The sequence below is a fragment of the Diplotaxodon limnothrissa genome, unplaced genomic scaffold (assembly GCF_057381915.1).
Source record: "Diplotaxodon limnothrissa isolate DT_005_m unplaced genomic scaffold, D_limnothrissa_male_GT1.1 unmapped_scaffold_4, whole genome shotgun sequence".
NCBI lineage: Eukaryota > Metazoa > Chordata > Actinopteri > Cichliformes > Cichlidae > Diplotaxodon > Diplotaxodon limnothrissa.
This window is the reverse complement of record NW_028188558.1, coordinates 2,984,636-3,004,872: the sequence shown is the minus strand read 5'-3', so window position 1 is coordinate 3,004,872 and position 20,237 is coordinate 2,984,636. Positions and strand designations below refer to the sequence as shown.

General features: G+C 41.3%; 1 protein-coding gene across 2 annotated transcripts in view; it reads left to right on the top strand.

Moving 5' to 3' along the window:
- Nucleotides 1–20,237, top strand: part of LOC146606895 (protein NLRC3-like) — a 597,012-nt gene that overhangs the window by 568,248 nt on the left and 8,527 nt on the right. Inside the window, exons 7-9 of one of the 2 annotated variants that reach the window (XM_085349313.1) lie at nt 4,563–4,671; nt 5,069–5,133; nt 11,732–11,905. In XM_085349313.1, the coding sequence (XP_085205439.1) occupies nt 4,563–4,671; nt 5,069–5,133; nt 11,732–11,905 (348 nt within the window). Of the gene's footprint in view, nt 1–4,562; nt 4,737–4,959; nt 5,134–11,731; nt 11,906–20,237 lie in introns of both variants that reach the window. The other variant, XM_085349317.1, reaches the window with a different exon arrangement.

Genomic DNA, 20,237 nt, shown 5'->3' with positions numbered 1-20,237 from the left:
AATAAATCAGAGGTTCTCAGTTCAAAGAACACTGCCTTTTAAGAAAAATTAAAAATAGCACTTAGTCAAATATGATACTTTAAATATTTCTCTCCAGTAGGACATGTCAGCATTTCTGAAATATTTTTGTCTTCAACTCGAATCAAAGCACAATCCAGATCCAGCCTATAAGAACATGAGCTCTGATCCTTCAGCCCCTCTGACAGGTTTATTATCCTCAAGTTGTTCACTTGTCTCCAACAACCAGGAGTCTAGCTCTGTTTTTTAAAGCAAATACTTGAGCTACCAGACTGCACCTACATCGTTTTCAGATGTTCTTATTTTAAGGTCTGGTTTGTGTCTCATCTTTATTGCAATCCCCCATGTCTCTCTGTTTTTCAAATATAAATCTGTTACCTCGGTGTGGCCAGAACAACATGGTGAACCCAAAATACAGACAAAGGTGAAGGAACTGAATATTACTAGACGTGAAGGCTTTATTTACACACAGGAACTTGACACTTGGAATTTTTTAACATGAACTGTGAACTATGGCGGAAGTCAAGCACTTGAAGCTGTGAGCATGAAGTGGGCTCTATGGTAGGTTTCCGGAAATGGGTCTTGGTTGATGGTAATCTGAGTCACTGTAACAGAGGTAGAGCAGCATCAGAAAGATCACTGGTGGAGGTTACAGTAAGTGAACGAGGTTATCTTCAATGTCTTATTTGGGGTTTCTGTAGCTCAGGAGGTAAAGCTGGTCTGATCTGACCTACTGATCGGAAGGTTGGTGGTTCGATCCCTGGCTCCTCCAGTCTGCATGTCAAGTATCCTTGGGCAAGATACTAACCCCAACTTGCTCTCCGATGCATCCATCAGAGTATGAATGTGCGTGAATGTACTTAGAAAGCACTAAGTTCAGATAAAGTGTTTGTGAGAATGGGTGTGATTGGGTGGATGTGGCATGTTGTATAGAGCGCTGTGAGTACTCCGTGAGAGTAGAAAAATGCTATATAAGAATCAGTCCATTTACCATTTACTTGTCAGTAATTGGAAAGCAACTTGGGGAAGGCAGGTGGTGAGGTCTGGGTGAGTACTTGTTAGCTTTGAATCCAGGCAAAGTGGTCCAGTAAGTCTAAGAGACAAAAGGCATTAATGTGGCTGTGAGTGAATCAAGAAGACCAGCATCCAGGAAAACATGACTGAACTGCAAGGGTGAGTAGATGATCCGAGGATTAGGAGGTTAGCAGAGTTATTGGGAGTGCTGATGTTATATTCAGCCTAGTAGATTACTGTCAGGTGTGGACAATGGACAGGCTGACCAGGCTTCACCCAAAGGCAGAAACCAGAGTCTAGTGGGAAACCACAGCCGCTCACACAGACCATGAAAGCAGCATGACCCCCCCCCCCAAAGCATTCTCTTTCACTTGGCATCATTTACCTCTCCCTTCTCCAATTTCTGATGTGTCCACCTTTGCAATGATAACTGTGATCAGGGTGAACCAAAAAGGTGCCGTGGTGAACAGATACTTCAGTTTGGTGAATGCAGTTTCAGCTTTGGGGGACCAGATGCATGCTGAGACTTGAGTGGTGCAGCTACCTGACTATAGTTGAAAATGAACAGTCTATAAAAATTTGCTATTCCCAAAACCCATTGGAGATGCTTCTGGAATCTACAATGGGTACAAGGGGTAGGCCACTCTGTGAAAGCTTTCACATTTGCCAGATCCGTCTTCACCTGCCCCCGTGCCAAAATGTAACTGAAAAAAGTTATTGATGAGGAATGGAATTCACACTTTTTTGCTTTGACATAAGGTTTATTCTCCAGCAAACGTTGGAAAAATAGCATGGACATGAGACTGATGTTCCTCGCAGGTTTTGGGAAAAATGAGGATATCATCCAGATACACCAATACGAACCTGTCAAGGAAGTCCCGGAGGACATCGTTAACTAATCTTGAAACATTGCGGGAGCATTAGTTAACCCAGGCGGCATGACCAAATACTCGTAGTCCCCCAATGGCATGTTTAAAACGGTCTTCCACTTGTCTCCCTGATTGATCTGGAAAAAGTGGTAAGCGTTGCGGAGGTGGGGTTTTGTAAACCCAGTGGCACTGTGAAATGGCCTGAAAGCAGAGCTAATGAGGTAATAGGTACTTATTCTTGATGGTAATATCACTGAGGCCCCTGAAGTAAATGCATGGCCAGAGAGAGCCATCCTTTTTCCCCACAAAAAAGAAGTTCCAACTTGAGATGACAATCGTTGGATTATGCCTGCACCGAGGGATTCCTTAATGTACTTTTCCATAGCCGCACACTCAGGTCTAAGCAGGTTATACAGCCAGCTAGAAGGCCGGGTGGAGCCAGAGAGTAGTTCTATGGTGCTGTCCTGTGGTTTGTGAGGTGGCAGTGAAAGCGCTTTACTTTTGCTAAATACTTCCTGAAGATCATGACATTTGGTGGGCACAGAGGAGAGATCTAAAACAGTCTCAGTGTTGGTTGATGGTTCCACAGGTTCCGGTGGACGGGCAGAAACAAGGCAATTTGAATGACAGAACAGACTCTAACTGATTACCCTCTGACCTGACCAGTCTAAGTGGGGGTTATGTAATTCTAGCCAAGGAAACCCGAGTATGAGTGGTTTGTGAGGTGCATGAAAAGCAAAAAAGGTAAGTGTTTTCTTGTGATTGCCAGGGGTGACAGGCTCTGTGCGCTGAGTTATGTGAGGGGACACTCGGTTATTTAATGACTTAGTGGGAATGGGCGGATTAAGGGGGCATAGAGGGATGTTTAACTGTCTCGCTAACTCAGACTCCATGAGGTTCTAATTGAACAAGAGCCTGAAAGGTCTGGTTAAGTAGAACAGAGAGTTGGAGTTGCAATCTGGGTTTTTTTGTTTGTGTGAGTATCCTCCACCCTTATCCCTGAACTTTCCAGTGGGCAGACCCTGGTGTGGAATCGAAAACAGACAGGTTCATCACGAGAAGCAAGCTGATCTTTCATGGTTTGATTTAATGACTGAAAAACATACAGCGGACGGTGGTTAGCACTGTTGCCGCACAGCAAGAAGGTCCTGAGCAAAAGTCTTTACAAACTCAACCAGGAAATCATCATGCGAGCAGAAAGAAAGAGGATGAGCAGATAGGTAAGCAAGAGAAACCCGCCAGCGTCCCAGGTTTCCAGAGAAGGTTCAGGTTCTAGGTACCTGAAATGGGATGTAATTCAATTCAATTCAATTTTATTTATATAGCGCCAAATCACAACAGTCACCTCAATGCACTTTATATTGTACAGTAGACTGTACAGTAATAAATACAGAGAAAAACCCAACAATCATATGACCCCCTATGAGCAAACACTTTGGCGACAGTGGGAAGGAAAAACTCCCTTTTAACAGGAAGAAATTTTTGGTGTCAAAGTCAAAGCACAGATCCACCCAGTCTCTGTATTTCAGCTTATTTCCTTTATACACACATTTAACAGGAACAGTTTCAGACAGCTAGTGTTTACCTGACATTACCTGCGTACCTCACAGTTTGCAGGTAATGGGCATAATAATTACTGAACAGAGACATCCTGCTGTGAACTTTGTTGCTGTGGATCTAAAATGTAAAAATACATCTGAGAAGATTTCTAATCATGATTTTATGAGCCCCCAAAGTTTGATTCTGTTCATCTGGACGTAGCGCTCTCAGCGGGAGAAACATTTTGTCACTCATCAAGATGACTTCTTCAGGCTCAGCTGACTGCAGCTTTCCCCAATCTTATAAAGAGTACATCTGCATAATGACTCAAACCTAATGGTCAAGGAACTGACCTCCCAGCCTTATTGTTCCTTCAGTGGGCTGGTTTCAGTCATTATGCAAATGTACTTTTTATAGGGTTGGAAACCAGAAGTCCGCTGAGACTGACGAAGTCACCTGGATGAGTGACGAAATGTTTCTCCCACTGAAAGCGCTACGTCCAGATGAACAGAATCAACTTTTGGGATTTACTAACCTGGATGATTGAGCATGGATCAAGACGGGTTTTATGAGGTTTACAGTTTCTTATAATTTCTAAACCAGAAGGTTGAGGAGATGGAGCTCATGATAACTGGCTACTGCCCTTCAGCGTGCTTTATGAAATCATCCAATCAAAATAAAGTTGGCCTTTAGGGAGAGCGGGGCTTTAAAGGGGAATGAGCCAAAGCAGCTTTTAGACAGAAAATGAAATGAGAGTCCAGGATGTGATACATTATTTATAACTACATTTACAGTAATCACACATATTAGAATTAATAAAGTGACCAGCAGTACTGTAGTAAGTGTAATACTGCAGTACTCACAGGCCTGTGCCAGCAGACACTGAACTACTGTCACTAAATCAACCTGGTCTTCACTGGTTTCCATTTACATACATTGGAATAATTGTGTTTAATTTGAAATATTTTTCTTCTGTTACACTTAAATTCTTGAACATTTTTTATTTAATTGTGCATTGTAGTGTACTCATTTGTACACATTTGATTACTTAGATTCAACATATAAAGAGATTTTATTTGATAATAAATATTATTGTTTTGTTGTTCTTGTTATTTTTTTCAGACTGAGCAGCTGTAACCTGTCAGAGGAAGACTGTACAGATTTGTTGTCAGTGGTCAGCTCCCAGTCCTGTAGTCTGAGAGAGCTGGACTTGAGTACCGACAGCCTGAAGGCTTCAGCAGTAAAGCTTCTGTCTGCTGCAGTGGAGAGTCCACACGCCAAACTGAATATTCTGAGGTCTGACCGATTTGTATTCTTTTTTCTTTTGTTTGTTTGTTTTGTTTTTAACTGAGAAAATAAATCCAGCAATTTAAACAGTAGAGGTAAACTTGATCAATTTACTGTTGTTTCGTACCACATCTGCTCAGCATAAAACAACAAGGATTCTTAAAATATAAGATTAGTTATTGCACCCTGATTACACTTTAACATCAGTCTTTGTTCATGTTTTCATTTTCAGACTCAACGTCTGTGAACTTCTAGCGGAAAACTGTGAAGCTGTGTCCTCAATGCTCAGCTCTCAGTCCTCTACTCTGACAGAGCTGGACCTGAGTATCAAAAATGTGCAGGATTCAGGAGTGAAGATTCTGTCTGCTGGACTACAAAGTTTAAAGTGTAAACTAAATACTCTGAGGTCAGATCAATTGACATTTTGTTTTTTTAAAATGAACCAATTAAACATTTTATTCAAGGCTTCCGGTTCCGGCGCTCGTGGGGATGGACACCTAGTACGAGAGCTCTCGACTGAAACTTATTAAAACTGCCCCAAGTAAATTAATACACTATCTAAGTGCACATAAAGAGGAAAAAGGGGTTTAAATGATGTCCAGAAAGAACAAAATAGCTAAGAAGTTAACGTTTGAAAACGTGGAAGATGGCAATGTGCAGCTAACAGAAGGGGCTAACGTTAGCCCCTATGGGGCTAGCCGAGGCCACTCTCCCACTCCTAGCCGCGAGGATTCTGGGACAGAAGATGAGGTTGACCCAGCAAGTTTGACGCTGATACTGAAAGAACTGAGAGGCGTTGGGAAAGAGGTGAAAGAATTTCGAAAAGACACGAAAGCGCAACTGGTGGAAATAAGGGGTGAGTTGGATAAAGCCAATGCGCGGCTTAATGATGTGGAAACCAGGGTTGCAGAACACAAAGATAAGCTCCAGAACACAGACGAGATTTTGTCTGAGATACTAACAATGCAATTCAATGTTATTTATATAGCGCCAAATCACAACAAAAGTCACCTCAAGGCACTTCATAAATACAGAGAAAAACCCAACAATCACATGACCCCCTATGAACAAGCACTTTGGCGACAGTGGGAAGGAAAAACTCCCTTTTAACAGGAAGAAACCTCTGGCAGAACCAGGCTCAGGGAGGGGTGGGGCCATTTGCTGTGATTGGTTGGAGTGAGAGAAGGAAGACAGGATAAAGACATGCTGTGGAAGAGAGACAGAGGTTAATAACACATATGATTCAATGCAGAGAGGTCTGTTAACACATAGTGAGTGAGAAAGGTGACTGGAAAGGAAAAACTCAATGCATCATGGGAATCCCCCGGCAGCCTACGTCTATTGCAGCATAACTAAGGGAGGATTCAGGGTCACCTGGTCCAGCCCTAACTATATGCTTTAGCAAAAAGTAAAGTTTGAAGCTGATCTTCAAAGTAGAGAGGGCGTCTGTCTCCTGAACTCAAACTGGGAGCTGCTTCCACACCCAGTCCAACATAGCCAGGCTTTCTTTGCTGCTTTGACAAAACCTCAAATCCCAGTCAGAGATGATGAGCATCATCACAGTGATGATCATTTCTCTGTTAACCCAGGCTTTCTGCTTCAGGATCTGTGCACGCTCAGAAAACAAGGAGACCTTTAAACATAATTTCACTAAATGGATGGATTGAGCTCAGCCTACAGATGAACTGGTGCCAGAGATCATAAAGAACATCAAACAAATTCAACACTTTTAATGGAAATATGAGATTAATCTTGAAAGTAGAGATAGTGTCTGTCCCCTGAATCCAAACTGGAAGCTGGTTCCACAGAAGAGGGGCCTGAAAACTGAAGGCTCTGCCTCCCATTCTACTTTCAAATACTCTAGGAACAACAAGTAGGCCTGCAGTGTGAGAGCGAAGTGCTCTAATAGGGTGATATGGTACTACAAGGTCATTAAGATAAGATGGGGCCTGATTATTTAAGATCTTGTATGTGAGGAGCAGGATTTTGAATTCAATTCTGGATTTAACAGGAAGCCAATGAAGGGAAGCCAATACAGGAGAAATCTGCTCTCTCTTTCTAGTCCCTGTCAGGACTCTTGCTGCAGCATTTTGGATTAACTGAAGGCTTTTCAGGGAGTTTTTTGGACATCCTGATAATAACGAATTACAATAGTCCAGCCTGGAAGTAATAAATGCATGAACTAGTTTTTCAGCGTCACTCTGAGACAGGATATTTCTAATTTTAGAGATGTTGCGCAAATGGAAGAAAGCATGCAGGAAAAGTTTCAAACAAAACTAACATCACTGGAGGCTTACTCGAGGAGGGAGTCGCTCAGACTGTACAGGGTGCCGGAGGGAGAAGAATCGGGAGCTCCATCTATGGCCCACTTTGTGGAGAAGCTACTCCGGGAGAATCTCGCCATCCCACCATCAACACCGTTACAAATTCAGAGAGCACACAGAGCGTTATCATTACTCCCTCCGGACGGCTCCCAACCCAGATCGATCCTGGTAAAATTCCTGTGCTTCACGGTTAAAGAAGAAGTGCTGAGGCTCGCTTGGCAAAAGAAAGGTTTTATGCTGAATTCCAGCAAGATCAACCTCGACCACGATTACCCCCCTGAGATCATGGCTTTGAGGAAGGAGTATGCAGAGGCACGAAAGGTCCTAAAAGAGAAGAATGTACGGTTTAGGACCCTCTACTCAGCGCGCCTTAAGGTTTTTTTCAAAGAAGGAGCGAAAACCTACAACACGGTGGAGGAGGCAACGGCTGACCTGGCGAGTCGGGGCCTGCCGGTAAAGGTGATTACACCACCGGCAACCCCCAGAGAAAAACTACAAAGATGCCCGCTGTGGCGGGGAGTTGGTGGTCGGCGTCCGCGTCAGATCCGAGGAGCTGCGGGATATAGAGAGAAGCTGCAAGTATACAGACGTGAAGAGAACGAATTTAATGTTATGTATTAGCTATGGACAACATGGTGAAATATGGTTACTGTCGAGCTAAAATGGGTGGGGCTTCTCGTGCTGTGAGTGACGTCGCAGTGGAAAGCCCCCTAACTCAGGGAGTAATAAGGGGTTTCCCTTCAAGTTGTGAGGGTGTCAGTGGAAGTGCTCCACTGTCAGAAGCCAGCTTAGGAGCTTTCAAGCTCCAGTTATGTTCAAATGTTTTCAGTTCATTCCTAACTTTTTTCACTTGTTACTGTTTTAAGAGGGGGTTGCCTGCTGCTATTGAGTTTATGCGCTGTGGTAACTTAATATATCTTCATGGAAAGTGAGTCAGTGAAAGTAATCTCTTTTAATGTTAACGGGGTTCTGAACGTGATTAAGATGAATAAGATACTGTCCAAACTAAGGAAGGAGAAGGCCCAGATTGCATTACTTCAGGAGACACACATGAACCAAGTAGATCACTTGAGATTGAAAAGAAAGGGTTTTAAATATGTATTCTCCTCTTCCGTTAAGTCCAAACACAAGAGGGGTGTGGCTACACTTATCTCTGGTACACTTAACTATGAACATATCTAAGAACTCTGTGACGAGGAAGGCAGATTGGTTAGAATAACAGGAAGAATAGAGGGGTCTGAAATCACAATTTTAAATGTTTATGCTCCCCCCGGGAGCGATTGGCTATTCTATAGGAATATGTTTGATTTATTGGTGGATTCTCAGGGGATAGTTGTCTGTGGGGGGGGTTTTAACTTTAGACTTGACCCTAAACTAGACTCCTCCTCCCCAACCAACCAGGTAACAGCACTTACTAGAAAAGTCAATTCCTATATGGTAGAGATGGGGATAATAGATGTATGGAGGGACCGCTACGCATCTACCAGAAATTTCACTCATTACTCTGGTTCCTTTAAAGTGTATGCAAGGCTGGACTACTTTTTTATGTTTAAAGTTGATAGGTTTAGGGTCAAAGACTGTGACATATTAACAAGAGATCTATCTGACCACAGTCCTATCTCTCTATCTTTGCAGGTGGCTAGGAAAAAATGTACCACACTGTGGAAATTGTTATCGCACCTTAATGATCCTGCCATAGTTTCCAAATTAAAGGTAGACATTAAAGAATTTCTAGATGTTAATGACACAGGAGAGGTATCTCCAACTAGTCTTTGGGATATGCTCAAAGCGGTAATGAGAGGTAAATTAATTTCTATCGCCTCCCACTTAAAGAGAATCAAAGGGCAAAAATTAGCAGAACTACAGGCAAATTTAAAGTTGAAAGAATAGGAAGACATAAACACCGCAAATTCTACTGTGAAGCAGGATATCATGAAAATACAGGATGAAATTAATGATATTTACACCCAGGAGGCCCAAAATAACTTAATTTTTTTGAGGCAAAAATACTATGAGACAGGAGGGAAATCTGCAAAATATCTGGCACATAAATAACGCAAACAACTAGAGGAAAGTACGATATACCAAATCAAGGACCCCAAGACTAATATTCTGGAATCAAAATTAGAAGACATTCAGAAATGTTTTGAGACCTTCTTTAGGGAGCTGTACTCACAGCCCAATGCTACGGAGGAGAATTGTACTGATGCCTTTCTTAGCTCTCTAGAATTACCTTCACTCCCGTCTCTCAAAAATGAGCTTCTAACACATCCCATTTTAGTGGAAGAAATTAATGCTTTTTCCAGATTAAAACCAGGTAAGGCAGTTGGGCCGGACGGGTTCAGTTCTCAGTGGTATCGCACCCTGAGGGCAGATCTAGTCCCCACATTGCTGAAGTCATTTAACTACATCCTACAGGAGGGAGAAATCCCACCCTCCTGGAGGGAGGCAACTATTTCAATTATCCCAAAAGAGGGGAAAGATAAACGAGAATGTGGAAACTATCGACCAATCAGTGTCCTTAACTTGGATTACAAACTATTTACTTCTATTCTTGCTCGTAGACTGGAGAAGTTTTTACCTGACCTCATCGATTTAGATCAGACTGGTTTCATTCACTATAGACAAACAACTGACAACATTAGGAGAATATTACACATCTCTGCTCAAATACAAAAGAACAAAACTCAATCAATGATAGGAAGCTTGGACACTGAGAAAGCCTTCGACTCGGTCAGATGGGTATTTCTGTATAAGGTTCTGGGGAAGTTTGGCTTTCACGACAAGTTTATTAGAGTAATCCAAGGTCTGTATGCTCGACCCTCAGCCCGTATTAAGGTGAATGGTGATCTCTCCAAGCCCTTTGCTCTGGAACGTGGCTGTAGGCAGGGTTGTGCAATCTCGCCACTTCTCTGATTTATTCATAGAAACATTAGGCCAAGCGATTAGACAAAATCATAACATTAGGGGTGTTGCATTGTCAGGAGTTGAACATAAAGTGGTAATGTTCGCCGATGATGTACTGGTCTGCCTGGAGGAGCCAGAGAGGTCTTTTAGTGAGTTGATGTCTACTTTAAGTGATTTGGGGAAGTTATCTGGTTATAAGGTCAATATTTCAAAAACACAGGTGATGACTTTAAATTATACAGCTTCTGTAGCTTTACGTAGGAAATTTAAAGTAAATCGGGATAACGAGAAAAATAAGTACCTGGGAATATATTTGACTGCGGACCTCTCGGGCTCTTTCAGGCAAACTACGAGCCAATATCTGCAAGTATAAAAGCTGATCTGCACAGATGGAATCTGGTCCCCTTTATGAGTCTCAGCTCCCAGGTAACTTTTAAAGCATGGATATCCTGTGGCCTTACAACATTCCTCTCTCTTACTCATAGAAATATTGTGCTCAGATTTGAGACCTTACAGGACAACCTGACAAAATACAACTTTCATAGATACTTACAGCTGAGATCATATATTGATCATGAATGCCAACTGTCCGACTTCAATGATGCTGAGTCGCATTTTTTCCTCATCCTGAAAAATGCCACAACCATGATCCCTACTAAATCTATTTCTAAACTATACAAAGCCCTCTCTAGTGCCAGCAAGGATAACACTTTATACACTAAGGATAAATGGGAAAGGGAATCAGGGATTGCTATTTCTGTGGGGGAGTGGGAAAATGTTTTGTACTGCCAGTGGTCCATGTACAGTTCTATGAGCTGGAAGGAACATGGCTGGAAGAATATTATTAGGTACTTCAAGACTCCATATCAGGAGAGGTACAAAGGGGCTTATATGCAATGCTGGAGACAATGCAGCTCGACTGTTACTAACCATTTTCATGTCTTTTGGGACTGTCCCAAGTTAAAAAACGTTCAGGTCTCCTTAAGTGCAGTCTTTAACGTTCAAATACCTTTAGATTTTAAGGTTTTATACATGGGTTTGGTCCCCTTTCTGGAATGTAGGAGTGAGATTAAGTTGGTGCAATTACTCTTGGTGGCAAGTAAAAAAACAATTACTAGAAGATGGTTAAGCCCAGCCCAGCCTACCCTAGACGACTGGTTTGGGATCATTTTAGAGATATTTAGGATGGAAAAACTTACATATCTGTTAAGAAATCAAAAAGCCAAAATCTACCAAATTTGGAACAATTGGATCCAATTCATCACCCCCACGAGGGCTGACTTCACTTGATCTCACTATTACTTGGTTGTTTTTTGTTTGTTTGTTTTTTACATTTACTTCTATTACTATTGCTTGTTTATTTACTTATTTCTTCACAATGATTGCAGCATGGGCACCCCTCCCAGTTTGTGTTTATAGTTCCATGTAATGTGTTCTATATATCTCCTTTGGGAGAGCATGCGAGCAACTGTCCTAGTAATAGCTAGTGGAGGTTAATATGCACCCGCTGATCACTTTGTTTATCATTTGCTCTCCTGGACTTAATCTAAAACCTGGAAGGACTTTGTTCCCATGTTATTCATATACTGCTATGCAGATGGTTTTTTCTTGTCCAATCCAAATAAAGATATAATTAAAAAAAAACATTTTATTCAAGTTCATCCATATGATGTTGTATCTTAGTATGTTAAGGTTTCATCAAAAATAAAAAGATGGCATGTAATATAATAACAAACTTTACATAAGTATTATAGATTATCTTTTGTTTTTCAGACTGGGTGGCTGTAACCTGTCAGAGAGAAGCTGTGAAGCTCTGTGCTCAGTCCTCAGCTCCCAGTCCTCCAGTCTGAGAGAGCTGGACCTGAGTAACTCTGACCTGCAGGATTCAGGAGTGAAGCTTCTGTCTGCTGGACTAAAGAGTTCACAGTGTGCAGTGGAAACTCTCAGGTCAGGATTCAAACGTTAACACATATGATCATTTAAAATGTGAATTATATTATTGATTGACTTATCTATAGAGCTTTTAGCTAAACTTATATTTATATTTGAGTGGATTATTAGACTGAATTACTGTGTAAAATTTGTCACAGTCATACGATTTTGTTTATTTATTTATTTTTTTAATTCATGTACTGGCCATTTTACATAAATTTGGCTAATCTTCTACAATATATACATTTGATTTCGTTAGGAACAAAATGTTCAAATTACATATTTTGCTGGATATTGGGTATTAATGAAATTATTATGTCTTTAATGACACCACATTTCCATATGTAGGAGGTTACTGGTGGTATTGTTTCAGTGTCTGAGTTTTCCTTGCAAAGAAACATCTGGAATTTAACAATACATGTTTTAAAGCTGTTTTCTCCAAAGGGATTTGTATTAGTGATGGTAAATTTGATTCTTTTTACCGAATCGAGTTTAAATGAGTCACTCACCAAAATGAATCGGGTTTTTTAAGTCATTTGAGTCTCTGAGTCAGTTGCCCAGAGAGTGCCAAAAATGTACTTTTTCTCTCAAACTTAATTTGTTTTTATTTTCATGTAAATCCTACTGCTACGATGAGTGACTGAAAAATAAAAACAACTATTTTATAGAGCAAAAAAGAATAAGATTTCTAAATTGGACATTTATTTTTGTTTATGTTATTAGTATTTCCTCTTTATCATCTTTGCACAAAAACAAAGTGTAGACTGAATGTTATATTGCATCAGTCAGACTATCAGGCTTCATCTCAGATGAAGGAGTGACTCTTCCGTGGTAACAAACTGTGAGTTTCAGCAGCTGAGAGGCAGGAGGGAAGGGTGAGTGAGTGGTCTTGATGCATTCTCAGTCTAGACTAGACTAGAAAGAGGGGCGCTGCTCTTGTGGCGACCAGCAGGTTGTCTCTCTCTGTCAGTGTCAGTGTTTTAACTTATTTTATTTCATTCTTTTATTCCTTTATATATATATTTTTTTGCCTGAGGAAATTCTATAGCATCGGCTTGTGCTTTGTGGAACTTCTTTTAACGAAGATGGGTTTTTTATTTCGCATGATTTTATTGGCAATCCTGACAGTTTGGAGTCATTCCTTTACCATCAATAATCCTGGCTAATGTGCAGTCTCTGAGGAGTAAATTGGATGAACTGCATTTGAATGTCGCACACTTGCGTGGCTACAGGGATACATGTCTAATGGCATTCACAGAGACTTGGCTCAAGGACTCTGACCCTGATTGTTCTCTGGAACTAAATGGCTTCGGGTTTCCCATACGTTTGGATCGAGACCCCGGAGCTACCCAGAAATCTCAAGGAGGAGTGTGTTTGTATATAAATCAGAAATGGTGTAAAAATGTGACCGTTCGTAGACAAGTGTGTCTGCCTGACATTGAGCTCCTCTCTGTGTCTTTGAGGCCGTTTTATCTGCCGAGGGAATTCCCACAGATCAACGTCACCATTGTTTACATCCACCCTAAAGCGAATCCTAAGAATGCGACTGACACCATCTCCATTTTTTTCCTAATAACAAACCATGGTCTTCAAAAGGTCTTATGAGGCTGATTCATGAAAGGAAAAAAGCTTTTATTGAAGGGAATATCTTGAAAGTTAGAGAAATTAGGAAGGAGATCAGATCAGAAATTAAAAAAGCCAAAGTAAAATACAAGGATAAGGTAGAGGCGGAGATGGGTAGCAATAACTTAAGGGTGGCCTGGGCAGGCATGAAACACATGACTGGTCACTGTTACAGTGACTGTAATAAGATAAGTCTTCCTGGTTTTAGTTCAGACTCTCAGTTAGCAAGTAGAGAAGCTTATAGACCCTCTACAATTTGCATACAAGCCTCGTAGACGTGTTGATGATGCAGTGGTCACTCTGTTGAACTTCCTTTATCGCCATCTTGATGGCGCCAAAGCTCATGCTCAGCTCTTATTTATTGATTTTTCTTCAGCTTTTAATACTATCCAGCCACATCTTTTAGCTGATAAACTTCTTAACCAGTTTACACTTGATCTTAATCTCGTTGGTTGGGTTTTAAACTTTTTAACTGACAGATCTCAGTGTGTGAGAGTGAACGGCTGTTTTTCCAAACAGCTGAACTCTTCCACTGGCTCACCGCAAGGTTGTTGTCTCTCTCCTCTACTGTATATTTTGTACACTAATGACTGTCGCAGTACACAGGCCAACAGGCATTTCATTAAATACGCAGATGACACAGTCATTGTAAGCCTCCTTCATGGTGAAGAGGATTCCCATGGGCCTGTTGTGGATGAGTTTGTTTCGTGGTGTGATCAGTCCTTCTTAATGATCAGCACCTTGAAAACCAAGGACATGGTTATTGACTTCAGGGAGACATCCCCTCATCCTGCGCTAACAGTGGTAAATGTGCAGCCATTGAACTGGTGGACAGTTATAAGTATTTGGGGGTTGTTCTTGATAAAGCTCTGTGCTTTGAGTCACATCTTGCTGCTACAGTGAAAAAGGTTCAACAAAGACTTTTTAAGGAGGTTGAGAGGTTTCAATGTTTCATCTGCAATGATGACTCGTTTTTTATAAAAGTTTTATTGAATCTGTTTTAACTTTCTGTATCATTGCTTGGTACGGTAATATGTCTCTGAATAATAAGACCAGACTTAACAACCTGGTTAAAGTGGCTGGTAAGATTTCAGGGAGGTCTCAGGTCCAGCTTGTGGACTTTTATAACAGGCAGGTGCTGAGGAAGGCGACCTCTGTCATGTTGTGTTCAGATCATCCTCTCTTTAATGATTTTCAACTGCTTCCATCAGGTCGTCGTTATAAAGTGCCTGCAGTGAAGACAAAGAGACATAGATTGTCTTTTGTACCTACTGCTATTATCATAGTTAATAACACTGAACCATATGTGTTGTTGCCATTGCACATTGTACTTTTTTGATGAAAAATCTAGGTTGTTTTCTCAGGCTTATATTATATTATATTATTTTGGAGTGTGTATGTGATGTGTTGGTTGCCTGTTTGTTTGCTTGTACGGACATACTGCAAATCAATTTCCCATTAGGGACAATAAAGTTACCAATAACCAATAATCATCCAGGTAAGTAAATCTCCAAAAGTTGATTCTGTTCATCTGGACGTAGCGTTTTGTGGGAGAAATGTTTCATCATCATCCAGGTGACTTCTTCAATCTCGGCTGACTGCAGGTTTCAATCTTATAAACAGTACATTTGCATAATGACTGAAACCAGCCCACTGAAGGAACAATGGGCTGGGAGGTCAGTTCCTTAATCATAATTATGCAAATTCTCATGACCATTGATCAAAGCCCACTGATCAAAGCCCACTGATCAAAGCCCACTGATCAGAGCCCACTGATCAAAGCCCACTGATCAATGGCCATGAGAACCATTCACAGAGAGTTGGGGAATGGCTGCAATCACAGCATTTTAATCATTATTTTAAAGGCTGTAGATTGGAGCCATTGCTCTAACAGTGTACAAATGTAACAGGGCTTGGTGCTGATGCTAACAGTGCTAGCTGCTTCAGCCTTTATTTACACATTATAAGCACATTTCGCTTATTTTAAACAGTATATAAAACAGCTAGTACTGCTGGGACGTTATATTTTCACAAGCTAACATGAGCCAATCAGTGAGATGTCTAGCCATGACAGTTGTATGTTGCTGTGAGAAGAGTCGGGCTACATACAGTGATGATAGTGTTAGCCATGTTAGCATTTAGCTTCTATGTTTTTATAGTTTACACTTCTTGTTTATTGCTAGCTGCTCTGTTTAGTTGCTTTAGGGTTTCTTAGTTTACTTTTCCTGCATTATTTTGGTAGTTATCGTGCTTGGTGTCATAAGTTCAGTTTGACTTCCTCCCCTGACATTGTCTACATTAGTTTCAGCTGTGGAAGGATTTATTGAGTGTTTTCTATTTCTTCCATTTGAACAATAGTGGTGCACTCTATGCTTGTAGCTGCTGTGTGCTACGTTCTTCTGTCAAACAAGATGGCGCCTGTGTTTGGCTTTGCCGCCGCTGCAGCTTGCTGGAGGCAACAATGTAGTTTTTCACTGTCGTCAATCATTTTTTGTAATGTCATTTTTGCTCTTTTGAGTTCTGACTTAATTTCTGCTGCTTTAAATTATGATTGGGAGATACTGTTAACCCTTTAAGGCCGGTCAGAGTGGGAACGCTCAGTTTTGCGTAACTATTTTTAAATGCCTGTAGATCGGCAACCACACAAGCTAGTGCAATAATTTTTATTTTTGCATGTGAAACCGGAGTTGTACTTACATCTTATGTATCCAGCTTATCCTAGGTCACCGTTTCCTTCCACACATAGCTTTTCAAAAGTTGCATGAAAAGCACTTGCAGCAACAAAAAAGTAATATTCCAGAAACACGCTTTGCCAATCCGATCAGATGTTCATAGCACTTCCTACGTTGGAATAGATGTCAGCCCAAACTATCGTATGTCCGCCATTACCTGCCTGAAACCTGAAGTGACGTCGTTTTTGCGAAAATTCTAGTTATTTGTTTGTTTGTTTTTTTTACCTTGAAGCCTACACTGGTGTTTTTAAAAGTCATGTTTGAGTTTACCCTTTCAGTATAGTTTCTGGGAGGCTTAGAACTCAAATTACACAGTTGGAAATAGTTTATTTTGATGCACTGAAGTTTTTCTTGCAAATTCACATGGTAGTATTTATTTTAGTTTTTCATGCAGTATATACAATTTGGTGTATCTCAAAAATACAACTATGGATACACTCAAATTACATTTCCTGTGGTTGGAAACTATTTTGTGCAACTTTTTTAGTTCTTCCGTTTTGAGGGATAAACCTCTTAAATTTCTCTAACTACAAATATATGTAAAAATACAAAACAAAACAATTTTCAATTTGTTCTAGTTTATTGCACTTTTTGCTGTATATGTATATATGTATATGTAGTTACTATGGACTGAATGCATACATATTATTAAAATTTGGGCTATAACGGTTGTATTGATGTATAGCAACTTGAACTGCTCCCCAAAATGGCACTACAGCAGTGGTTCCCAAACTTTTTTTGCTGGGCCCCCCTTTGTTTTACACGAAAAACGTTCGCCTCCCCCCCGGCGCGTGAACAGCACGCACACGCACTAACACATCCTCCAACCACACACGCCCATATTTTGCTCCATTGCGGTTTATTTCACACCTCAAACATTTAGTAAACAATTAAGCAAATACAAGTAATCTGCAATAAATTACAGGTAGTAAGAAAATAAACTACTAAATCTTTTACGCTACGTCCGCACCTACACGGGTATTTTTGAAAACGCAGCTGTTTCATCCAAACAGTGTTTCAAATCACCAAAAACTGAGATTTTTTTAAAACTCCTTTTTTGCGGACGAGGAATACAGAGTTCATCTGGCAACGTCAAAGGTTGCGCCTTTTTTCACGTCACGTTATTGTTTATGTGAGATGAATTGCAGAATGGCAGACAGAGACAAAATACTGTTAATCTGAGTATCTGCAGGTTTCACACGCAGTTACTGTCCCTCCATTTACAAAGGCGTCACGGGTAGTTGTTTTTTCTTCTTCTGTAATACTAATCAACATTGCTGTCAATACATTTTCAAAAAATGCCTCTCTGTGCAAAATGGGTTCAAAAACATAAACAGCTGTGGGATCCTGTTTGTCTGTGATTTGAATCGAGGGAACAAATCGTGGCAGGATCAGCCTGATGTTATTTGTATCCCGCTGTAACTTTACTCTATAAAGAGCAAACATCTCCAAAATGTCAGGAGTAGTTAGTCACTACAACAAGTGTTTGTGAACTAAAAATTAAGAATGTGGGATCCTGTTTGTCCATGATTGGAAGAGCCCAGCGCTGCTCCCGACGCAGGGACCTACCTCAGCACCTGTGCAGGTGAAGCCAAAGGGCAGATTTGCTTCACCATGTTTTCTAGTCTTTGGCTTAGAATGAAGTTGGTTTGGAAACATATTCAGCGATGCTTCATCTCCTGCTTTGCATTTCTGTGGGCGCCGTGCTAGCAGTGTTCAAGCGTTTTGTTCCCCTCCCTTTTCATACCGCGCCCCCCCTGCCATGGCTCTGCGCCCCCCCTAGGGGGCGGGCACCACAGTTTGGGAAGGTCTGCACTACAGCATGTAAAAATCTAAAGATAAGCTCTGGCAGACTTGGTTCTATGGTAGGTCTTAAAGGGTTTAACATCAAAGATTCAGTGGAGAGCTACTGTAACAGCTGAACAGAAAAACTCTTCCTCCCCTGGTGTGCTACTCTTCACAACCCGCAGGACTTTCACCCTCAAGAGATGGAAAAGGGGAACGAGGGCCGACGTCCAGGTGAAACTGAGAAGCTACCAGAGGCTAGCTTCTTGGCTGTGGGGAGAATCCTGGTGCCTGCGTCCACTTCCTCTCCTGACATTTAGTTAATATGTTACGCCGGTGACTGGGACCTGGGCTCTGTGGCTCAGAAGCAGTTTTTCTCACGGTGTGTCCGTCAAACGTTCACTGTTTTTATTGATAACAGCTATGTCTGCTCATCGATCATTGCTTCCCCCAGCTCTGGAGTCGCTGCCCTGCCCAGCAGGTCCACAGGTCTGCATTGTCTTTATTTCAAGTGCCGCTGCAGTCAGCTGTTGATTTTGCAGATCGACCGTCATCAACTCGGTTGGCCCCGCTTAACGTTCGCTCCATAACAAACAAATCATTTATTCTAAGCGATCTCTTTATTAAAGAGTCTCTAGATTTCATGTGTCTGACTGAGACGTGGCAGCAAAATAAGAATTATGTCCAATGTTCCCTCTAATGTTTCATGTGTCTGAGCGAACACACAAACTCCCTGAGCGGTCCCTTGGATCACTGGATCACGTTGTCATTAACGTGGCTTCACTCTACATCAACCAAAACACCGGTGTCGGCACATGAGGACGCTGTCATAGCCCGTCAGCGACGTTGATTAGCTGCGTATATACGAATGTGAATCATTGGCTGGACTATGGGATAAGGCGGCATCGTTCTAAATACTGGAGCAGCCAGTCACTGACTAACACTGCAAAGCAGAATTGTTAACGTATTTATTTTAATTTCAATTCAGGTTAGTATTTAGTATTTAGTATTTATTTATTTATTGTCATTGTCAAGAACAATGAAATTGCGTTTGGGGCTTCCATACAACCCAAAAAAAAAGAAGAAAATAATAAATACCCCTTAAAACCCAAGTGTACATATTTAACCCAGTGTGACTCCAATGCAATAAGACAATCCTTAGCAACAACATGAGAACATGACAAGTAATGTTCGTAGAAAATCAGACAAAGACCTGAGAAACATGACAAAGTACAACAATGCAACCCATTCAATATTATTGTACTGTGAGATATGATATCAGATATGATAGTTATCTATTTAAGAAGGAGGGGGGGGGGGGCAGGAGGGGGAAGAGAATAAAGATATGATGCACCAATGCAGACCAGTTCATTGCTATTAAGAAGTTGGATATGGTTATTGTCCGTGAGAGGGGGGCAGAGAGTTCAGGAGCCTCACAGCCTGTTAGATATCTTTTTGTGCGCAATGCAGATACTCTGTGTGCAGAGAGCGTGTCAGCGGATTGCGCCCGTGCGCAGCTTAGAGGGAACATTGATTATGTCCACTTGAATGAAATCTGCCCGGCTGGCTGCTCCGTCATCTGAACTCCGCGTCTTTTAGGACGTGGTGGAGGACTCGCTGTTGTTTACCAGGACAGATTCACATGCAGTCTGATGACCTCGGACTCCTTTTCTGCATTTGAGTCACAGATGATGGTCAGTTCTCTAAAAACCAGTTATTGTATTTTATTCTACCTGATGGGGTCTTTCTAACTGAATTTAATGACCTTCTGACATCCATCATTTCATTGGAGAAGGTTGGGAGATTTGAGCCGTCATATTGATGAAGCATCCTGTAACACTGCTGCTGAGCTCATCACTGTCACTGAGTCTTTTAACTTTAGGCAGCATGTTTCTGGCCCCACACATACAAAGGGTCACACACTGGATCTTGTTTTCTCCCTGGGTTTAAATATACATGATGTATGTGTGGAGGATGTCCATGTGAGTGACCATAGCTGCATATTTTTTAACTTGTTATTTTACTTGGATCCTTCATCTCCTAAACTGATGATCCAAAGGCGGATTATAAACCAAGATGCTGCTGGAAGGTTCTCTGCCATGTTTGACCCTCGCATGGCTCGTAGTGACCTCGACTCACGTATTTTATCCTTTAATGATCAATGCAAGTTGTTGGAAAGCCCACTGATAACATGTTTACATGGCTAA